This window comes from Leptodactylus fuscus, chromosome 1 (assembly GCF_031893055.1).
Source record: "Leptodactylus fuscus isolate aLepFus1 chromosome 1, aLepFus1.hap2, whole genome shotgun sequence".
NCBI lineage: Eukaryota > Metazoa > Chordata > Amphibia > Anura > Leptodactylidae > Leptodactylus > Leptodactylus fuscus.
Genome location: NC_134265.1, coordinates 138,336,248 through 138,345,849, shown reverse-complemented (window position 1 = coordinate 138,345,849; position 9,602 = coordinate 138,336,248). Strand labels below are relative to the sequence as shown.

Sequence of the window (9,602 nt, the reverse complement as noted above, 5' to 3'; positions counted from 1 at the left end):
AGCGCACTGTCAGCTTTCTGGCAGTATATAACACTGCCTGTGTCCGGATATGGTGAAAGGTCCTCTTTAAAGCAATTCAGGGTTTTTTATTTTATTTTATTTTTTTATTTTTTTAAGGCTTGTTCACTTTTCACATTTGCTGTCATTTTCCAAAATTTCAATAAACACTGTGTAGAATGTGAATAAACCCTAAAGTACTTTTCAGTTTCCACATTTTTGAGTTTACTACTACCACATACTTGGCTCACTCAAACACATGTATAGCCTACAGTAGTATATAGTATTATAGATTTTGCCACTGACCAATAGGTGGCAGCAGTGTGCAAGAATGTAAAAGCTGTGTAATTCTCAAATCCTATTTCAGGTAAGGTGGAGCCTGGAATTATATAATCTCTCATAAACCTACCAACATTAACTCAAACAAGTGAAAGACAAGCAAGGAGATATAACTCGCTGTAAGTATGAATTATAGGAAATAAATATGATATAAAAATTGGAATAACAATGATGCGTAGAAGTTTAGCCCAGCCTTAACAAAGTCCTGTTTTCTTCCAGCATTGTATTATGTGTCAATAAGCAAAGTAATAATACTGTAATTATGAAAATGAATATCTAATATGTGTGGCATTTGTTATACAGTGGCCAGCTCGGTAGCAGCTGAAGAACAGATGGCAGCAGGTAATGTGCGGCATAGTGCTATATCGCAATGAGATTACAAGGAATTAGAAGAAATGAGTATTTGTCCAGCACTCTCAGCACTTGTGGAGAGTGTTAGGAATCTCTGCTCACAACCGCGCACCCCACTCTTACTATATACATCGAATTAGAATGGATATATTCTCAGGACATATCTTGGTTAACAAGGATGGGGAAAAGGTGGACCCCGAGGAGGCTTTACAAAATAAAATAGTTGGGTTATTTTTCTCAGCTGGCTGGTGTTCCCCTTGCAGAGACTTTACCCCTGTGTTGTGTGACTTTTACACCGAGCTGGTGGAAGAAGCAGACCAGCCGGCACAATTTGAAATAGTGTTTATTTCTTCGGATAAAAGTGCAGAAGACATGGTGGACTATATGCACGAAATGCACGGAGACTGGCTGGCTTTACCATGGCACAATCCATACAAACAGTAAGTAACTCTGGTGTCTTATATATAGGTAGCCTTATTTACAAGATAATGTTACATTCAGTTTAACTATTGTTTGTGACCAAGTATCTAATACTGGTACAGAATAAAATATAATAGGTTATTGAAACTGTATTGGTCAAGCTTTATGTGGTTACATTTGTTATTCTGTGCATTTTATGTCTACTTGTCAAATGTTTGTAACCATGCAGGTCTTAAAGAAGACCTTTCACCACTTCCACCAATTTCATTTCTTAGGGTGAATTCACACTGAGTAAACGCTAGCTTTTTCTGAACGTAAAACACGTTCAGAATAAGCGGCGTCTAAAGCAGCTCCATTCATTTCTATGGGAGCGGGGATACGAGCGCTCCCCATAGAAATGAATGGGCTGCTTCTTTCACTCCGTGCAGTCCCATTGAAGTGAATGGGGAGTGCCGGCGTGTACGCTCCGGCATGAGCAGAGCTTGCCGTATACGCCGGCACTCCCCATTCACTTCAATGGGACTGCACGGAGTGAAAGAAGCAGCCCATTCATTTCTATGGGGAGCGCTCGTATCCCCGCTCCCATAGAAATGAATGGAGCTGCTTTAGACGCCGCTTATTCTGAACGTGTTTTACGTTCAGAATAAGCTAGCGTTTACTCAGTGTGAATGCACCCTTACTATCTGTTAATAGTTGCTCCACTAATTCTGGTACAGTTAAAAAAAAAATTCTCTAGCCCCACTCTTGATAAGTGCTGTTAGTTTTGGTGCCACATATTCTATTTAGGGTCTGTACTATCAGGGGGGCAGTGTCAGGCAGGAGGGGGTGTGATTCAGAGCTCCAATCAGAGTAGGGTAGTGTCACGGCTCAGAGTCACACTCCTTTCCTGCTCCTGTCTGACACTGACCACCTAACACTGGGTGCTAGAGAACAAATTCCATCTGTGCCAGAACCAGTGGATCAGCCTCTATTAAATAATGCAAAGAGCTGGACTAGGTGATGGTGGTGAGAGGTCATCTTTAACCCTATATTTACAGCAAAATGAAAGCCTGCTACATGGGGCCTTATCCTAAATCTCCATGTTGTGGAAATGCAGCATTTTTTGTTGCAGATTTTGCTGTGGTTGTTTGAACCAAAGTCAGGAGTAGATTTAACAGAAGGGAAACGTCTGAGCTTCCTTTATATTTTCCATTCCTTCTCAAGCCAGTCCTGATTTAGGTTCAAAAAAACAGATCAAGATCTGCAACAAAAAATGCTGCATTTTCACAACACGAGGCCTACAGGAGATCTTGCCACCTCTGTTTGTCAGCCTGCAGCATTTCCTGCATGTTCGTAAGACTGTCTTGTAAAACTCTTACATGGAGGTGTCGGTAAGAAAGTGGACCATGAGAAAGGGGAGGGCAACATGACTGAACTCAAAATTGGGACTTGTAAACTGTAGTGTAAAAGAGGTACTTCTACATCACCTAATATTGATTATTTGCTGAAGCATAAACTTTGTCTGTTATGAAGGGAAGGGGTGACTGAGATTTAGAGAACAATCGGGGGAAAAACAGGAGTAAAGAAACAGCGCTCACCATGTGTCACTAGTATGGGTAATCTAATTATGTGAGTACTGAAGTCATCGTAGACTGACTGCCATGAGACTTGCATGTGGATTATCTTCAAGAATACTTACTACGTGCTCAGATTGTTGGATTTCCCTAATTTCCAAAATATAGTTCTAGAAAAGGGAATAGGGTCTTTCAACTGATAGCTATTGTCTATTTAGTCGCTTATAATATATGTGAGACTAGTTCTCTGTATTTCTTAGGGGTGGCCTATAGGTAAGCATTAAGCAGGGTAAAGCATGGGGTTAGATGAATTGATAGATGCAATTTTAAATCAATGAGGCACTCTCCTTGATTCCAGTTTGCTACGGTAACATGGTAGGTACACCCACCATATATAGGCCAAAGTCCTAACTACACCAAAGTTTTTGAAACAGAAGCCCGAGTGTGTGGGAAAAAATTTAGACAATTGGGTTTTAGGTACCATTTTGTTAGGATTTTGTATGACTTCTCCATGTAATTGGACTGTGGGACTGAGCTGGTTTTATCAAAAATATGTTGCTTCTGCCAGGGTTGTGTATAAGGCAGTGTGCCCAATCAGGTAGTGCCATGGAATTGGTGGTATAGCAATGACATAAAGCAGGGGTCCTCAAACTTTTTAAACAGTGGGCCGGAGGCAGAGCAGATCGCATAGACATTGGGAGCGGTGCCCTCCAATAGGTAAAGTGAAGTGCGCTCCATGGCCTGGACCGAGCTCCCCAGGAGCTTCATTATAAATGCACGCCTGCCGGCGTTGTCGGCGGTTCCAGACAGAAGTGCTTGGCGGGCCGCATGTGGCCCGCGGGCCGCAGTTTGAGGACCCCTGACATAAAGCCTCTAACTCTAGGGGCGTTGCGGAAGGCTGTCTCAAAGATTTGCTGCCATGAGGAAACTTCTGGATGAATGATCCAAATATCACATCTTTGTTCGGACATTTTACGAATGTTAAAATGACAATCCTACCCAAACTAATGTACCTTCTCAGGGTACTTTGTGTCAAATTCTGGGCATGTTATCAGGCCAAAATCACCAGGGTATGTGAACTTTTGAACAGGGTCATTTTGATGTTTTCGTTGTCATTATGATTTAAAAAGAGAAAAAGTTTTTTGTCATCATTCATATTCTCTGAAAAAAGGCCCCCCCCAAAAAAATAAATAAATAAATAAATAAAATAAATCTGCCAAGGTATGTAAACTTTTTTTGGTTGGTTGGACATTTATTGTAAAATATTCCTGCAAGAACATTGATGGCAGGATTTCCGGGTGAGAAGGGAATTGCATAAATATTTCCTAGAGTTTATAATAGAGAGTGTATATTGTGGTTAGACCACATGCACTACATGTATGCAGTGTTGTAGGATTTACTAGACAGGTGTGGGAAGACTAAAAAAAAGAAAAAAAAAATTCTTGAGTAAGTTTTGGAAATAGCAGCATGTCTGCGCTGCGATTTTAAACGCAAAGTGGGCATGGGAGTTGCATGAATCCCATTCACTTTTCAGTTAATGTAAAATGCTGTGATTTTTACCCGCTGTGTTTCTGCCGCGGGCAAATCACAGTGTTTCCAACTCATGGGGCCCTGGTTTAACTAAGCAAAATGTGCCAAAATTTTGGCATAATTTTCACCAAAACTGTCTGGCAGTTGTAAAACACTAGGTTATTTATTTTTCATTTAAGTTATTTATTACTTGTATAGAGAAGGCACCACAATGAAGTGAGTACAGCCTAACATTTGACATTATGTGCCACAAAATGTTTGGGGCATTTTTTTGCTGAAATCTAAGTCAACTAATAAGTACTGTATTGTTAAACTAGATGGTCTAAACAGATAACATATTTATTAAACATCATTAGTCACTTTGATAAATCTGGTACACAAGGGCGTAATTAGCAAAGACTGGACCCCATAGCAAACTACTGACTTGGGCCCCTCCACATGGCATTATGCCCCCTTTTCTGGTCCCCACACACCTCATTTACACTCACTATAATGTCCCAAAGTGAACTTCATACAGTATAATATCCCATAGCAGCCCCTCCAGACAGTATAATATTCCACAGAGACCCCTCCAGACAGTATAATGTCTTATAGTGGCTCATTCATACAGTATAGTTTCACATAGCGGCCCCTTCACACAATATAATGTCCCATAGTGGCACATGCATACAATATATTGTCCAATGGTGGCCCCTGTTGGCGGCCCTTGCACATTCAATATTGTCATATAGTTTTTTCCCACAAATAAAATAACACTTGAAATAGTTCTGGAGATGGAAATATACCAGTGTTTATATTTGTGAGAATATGTCAATGGGAAGCATTTTTTTTTTTAATAAAATAAACACATAGTAGTAAAACATAACAAAAACTATAAAAAAAAATAAAATTGTCACCATAGTCATACTGACCTGCAGAACAGAAGTAGCAGGACATTTTTGCTGCACTATGAATGCCATAAAATGAAGCTCAAAAACGGTGTCAAAATACTCTGGGGCAGATTAGTTTAGGCTGGCATTTTGTAAACTAGATTTAATAAGGGTCCCTATAGATGCAATCAGGGCTGCTTTAATCATAGGGCCAACAGTACACTTGCAGTGGGCCCTGTGGTAAGGGGGGGGGGCCACATTGGCACTGTCCTGCATTTAGAGTGCTGTCCCAGGCAGTGGATTCAGGCTGCCCCAACTACAATTCTTACACGTTCTCCACAGGCAGATGACTTGAAGCCATTGGTAAAGCAGGCAGTCGTCCACTTTCTGCTTCACCATTCAGCCCCTGACTCTGTTCCCATTGTCTTGGGAGCAGTAGGTGTGGTACTGTGATGGAGAAATGTAAGCATTAGGGTTTTTTTTCTTTGTTTACTCTATTGTACTGGGGCAACTGGAGGGGTTACAATATATACTGTGTAAGGAGCTACAGGGGTGTACAAGTTAATATCTGAGGGGCCATTATGTTATATGGGGCCACTGCAGGGGCATTTGATTGTGTGATTTATTATTGTACGAGACCACTAATAAGGCATTATACTTTTTGGGGGTCACTGAAGGGACATTATAATTTGGGTGCATCAGATATGTCCAAGTTGTGGTGATAGGGAGGCCCACTTATGAAATGTTTGCACTGTGCCCACCAATGTTTTAAGTGGCCCTGGCAGCAATATACACCGGACTGTCAAGTGTGTCTGTCTGGAATAGAAATCTACACTAGTCAGGAACTGACCTAGATTTTCTGTATTACTCACACCAAAAAAATTTGTCAGGCCGAGGAGTCTCTGCCTTTTTTGGAAGGCAGGGAAGCAAAAAAAAAAAAACTAAAAAAAATCAGTATCTGTATTTGCATTTATGCTATATATTAGACCCTTTACCAATGTGGACAGTCTATAGTTTATTAGCTAAATGATTTAGAATCTCTTTTGCTTTACAGTGAGCTGAAAAACAAGTACAAGATTACAGCTTTACCAAAACTTGTCATTGTCAAACAAAATGGAGAAGTCATTACAGACAAAGGAAGAAAACAGATAAGAGACAGAGGACTCGCCTGCATCCGGACATGGCTTGAAGTAGGAGATATCTTTCAGAACTTCACTGGCAAATAAGACATTACACTATTCTGTTTATACCTACACAATATATAATAAATAAATGCAGGTATGTCGTATAGGCCTTATATTTTATGTAAAATATTTGACATGATTTTCTATGTAATAAATGGCAATAGATCTGACTCAACAATTTACATGGAAATGTATGCATTGCAAAATAAACTTTGTTGTATCTCAGGAAATTTAGGTTTCAGATATTCAAACTTGTGAAATTATGTTTTTTATGGCAATTTACATATACTATGGAATAAAGCTTGTTGGTTTATGTGAATTCATTTTTACAGAAAATGTGTTATGCTGACAACTAATATGGGCAATATTTAATATTTATTTGCGAGAATTACATATGAGTAAATGAGAGCAACTTGGTGATAATATAGACTATTGTGCTTAGCTTTTTCTTATTACGTGGCTTCCTTATCTGCAGAGCCACTATAGGATACCTATGTGAACAAGCAGGTGGAACATACAGTAGGAACATGAACTGAATCATTGCTAAAAGGAGTCCATCACCAGGGTGAAGCTATTAAACCTGCAAAGCAATGAACTAGATCCGGTTTACCAGAATGTAATGCCTTTTTTCCCATGAAAATTCATGCCTCCACTGCGGATATTTTTTTTTTTTTTTTTTTTTTTTTGGGGGGGGGATATAAAAATGAACAGTCTAGATCACTGAGGGCGGCACCATTGCACCAAACTAATACACCTCACACTTTTCTAATAGAGATGAGCGAGTAGTATTCGATTGAGTAGGTATTTGATCAAATACTACAATATTCGAAATACTCGTACTCAGTCAAATACCCCGCGGTAAACGTAAAAGGCGTTTACCGCGTGGTATTCGACCGAGTACGAGTATTTCAAATACCGTAGTATTCGATCAAATACCTACTCAATCGAATACTACTCGCTCATCTCTATTCTCTAATACTACCTCTTCCCCCTTCTTTGAGTAATAGGGTCAGGGAGCTGAGCTGAACTCTCACTTGATCCTGTCACTCCAAGGAGGGGGGGAGGAATGATAGGACAGCTTTTTGGTTGCTCATTTGCATATTCTGAATAAATGAACATCTTTGCAATGGAGGCACAAATTTTCATGGGGAAAAAGTGTTACATTTAACGGATTCTGACCTAGTTGTTTTGCTGGGTTAATATGTTTCACCCTGATGACACACTCCCTTTAAAGGAAATCTATTTCCAGAGTCAAGCATATCAATGCAGCTCCCCAGATAGATAGGTTAGGGTCATGTGAATCAGAAAGTGGTTTCTTCCTGTGAGTTGGTGTTTCCATTGCCCAGGCATCATTGTTTTTATGCAAATGAGCTCTTTGGAGCAATGCGAGTGCTGGTGGTGTTCCAAACAGGTAAGTGCCAATGCCTTTTTCTAAAATAAACTCATTTGCATATTGAGAAAAACAGCAATATCTGGGCAATGGAGGCAATGTTCACAAGGGGAAAACACTTTTTGATTCAGGTGATCCTAATCTATCTTTCTACGGAACCTGGCAGATATCCTAGGAAGTGGTAACAGACTCCCTTTAAAATGCTAAGCCTGCAAAAAACCCTGTCATTTCACTTACAGGACACTTAGTTTTAAAGACAAAGTCAGGCATTGCATACTCGCTCCTGTTGCAAGACACAATGATAACCAAGTATCATTTTCCTTCCACTTCACAATTATCTGCTACTTTGTGTTAGTCTATCACTTAATATCTCAATAAAATACATTTAAGTTTGTGTCTGCAAGGTGAGTGACAAAATGTGAAAAAGTTCAAGGGGTATGAATACTTTTACAAGCCACTGTAAGTTTATTGGGATCTATAAAGGAACAAGATCTGGCAAGCCTACAAATTGGACAGATTTTCATTTTCATGTGACAGATTCTCTTCAAGCTGGTTATATATATGTAGCAGATGTATGTCTTCCAAACCTGTCAATTTAAGGACAACTGCCAACCATTAATTGTGTATAGGGACCTCCAAGTTGACCCCTGACAACAGATGTCAGGGTAAAGAAAGGTTTGACATGGATTTCTTCTCTCCCTATTGAAAACAAATAGCCATACTGGGCATAGGGCTTAAAACAATTCCAAAAACATTCTGAACAGTCCTTTACCATATATATTTTTAACAACACTCTCAGGGCTAACCCATAACGGGAAATCAACTAACATCTAACTGGAAAACTACATAATGTAAAGAATTCATAGAAACTCACTATGAATACATATATGCGCATAACCAATACAAACACTATAAATTCCTAGAAGAATGGAATTGTTGACAAATGTCCAGTCTCTTCTCTCCAATTTTGAATATAACCCAGTTCTACCTCATAGTATTCTTATATCTATTGTTTTGTTTGTTTGTTTGTTTTTAATAACCTGCGGATGTACCGTAACGTACCTCTCTTTACCGACAATATTATACTTTTTAATGTTTGTTCAACGATTTGGTTACAAAATAATTGCAGGGGTTTCACAATTTGTACAAATTGTATGTTATACATGCTTGTAACTTTACAAATGTGTACTGTACTGTAACTTAAATTTCAAATCCAATAAAATTTTTGAAACAGAAAATAAATACACACTTGGCTGACTCAAGTATACATGCAAATAGGAGGATGGGAGGTATTGGAAAGGTATAGCTGTTGGACGAAGGAATGCTCAGCTCATACTGTAAGTTGTATTGTTCCCTATACAGGACTGCCCCGTGATTAAATGAATAAATAATAAGTTTTACTAAATCGTATCCTACAAAACTATACAGTCTGCTCTTTAACAAGTTGCTTGAAGATTGCATGGTATTGTCTATGTTACAAATTTCCCAAAAACGACAGATTGTGGTGAATCTGAAACTTTAGGACATGTCGCAATTTGTACACTTGCACACAAGCATTTAAATTAATTTCCATTCCCCACATAGTAGTTGCTGAACCTAGACAATGACCCAGTGCCCCACATGCACAGGACTCCAGTATTACAGATTTTTTGTAGCAGCAAAATGATATACACAAAAGAGGTGCAAATCTAGTGTATTATCCAATATGAAAAACTTTGTCTGCTGCTATAATATCATTTCAATATGAATTGGAACGTGCTGTTTTGCATATTAAGAAAGTGCTGCATGCAAAACTGGAAATATTGACCGGGGATACTTGAAATACAATCTAAATGAAAAGGGACTATCCATCTTTTAAAAATTTACATCAACAGAAGTCCAACTGCCATGAGCCCCACAGATCAGCTGTTTCCCAGAGCTTCCAAATCCAGCACTGGAACAGTACACATGGCCGCCAGAGGGCATTGAA

General features: G+C 39.1%; 1 protein-coding gene across 2 annotated transcripts; it reads left to right on the top strand.

Moving 5' to 3' along the window:
• The first annotated feature begins 364 nt into the window (after positions 1-364).
• NXNL2 (nucleoredoxin like 2) lies at positions 365-6,870 on the top strand. Of its 2 annotated transcripts, none has more exons than XM_075263370.1 (3): positions 365-455; positions 640-1,127; positions 6,114-6,870. In XM_075263370.1, the coding sequence occupies exons 2-3, from the start codon at positions 829-831 to the stop codon at positions 6,283-6,285; spliced, it is 471 nt and encodes a 156-aa protein (XP_075119471.1). In that variant the 5' UTR covers positions 365-455; positions 640-828; the 3' UTR covers positions 6,286-6,870. The 2 variants fall into 2 exon arrangements, with proteins under 2 accessions (XP_075119471.1, XP_075119478.1); XM_075263377.1 differs by having other exon boundaries at positions 436-455; positions 556-1,127.
• Positions 6,871-9,602: the final 2,732 nt, after the last annotated feature.

Bases quoted from the DNA above. Each gene is read 5' to 3' on its own strand.
- NXNL2 (XM_075263370.1), top strand. From the start codon at position 829: ATGGATATATTCTCAGGACATATCTTGGTTAACAAGGATGGGGAAAAG. The intron at 1,128-6,113 runs GTAAGTAACTCT...TTTGCTTTACAG, and splicing joins TGGCACAATCCATACAAACA to TGAGCTGAAAAACAAGTACA.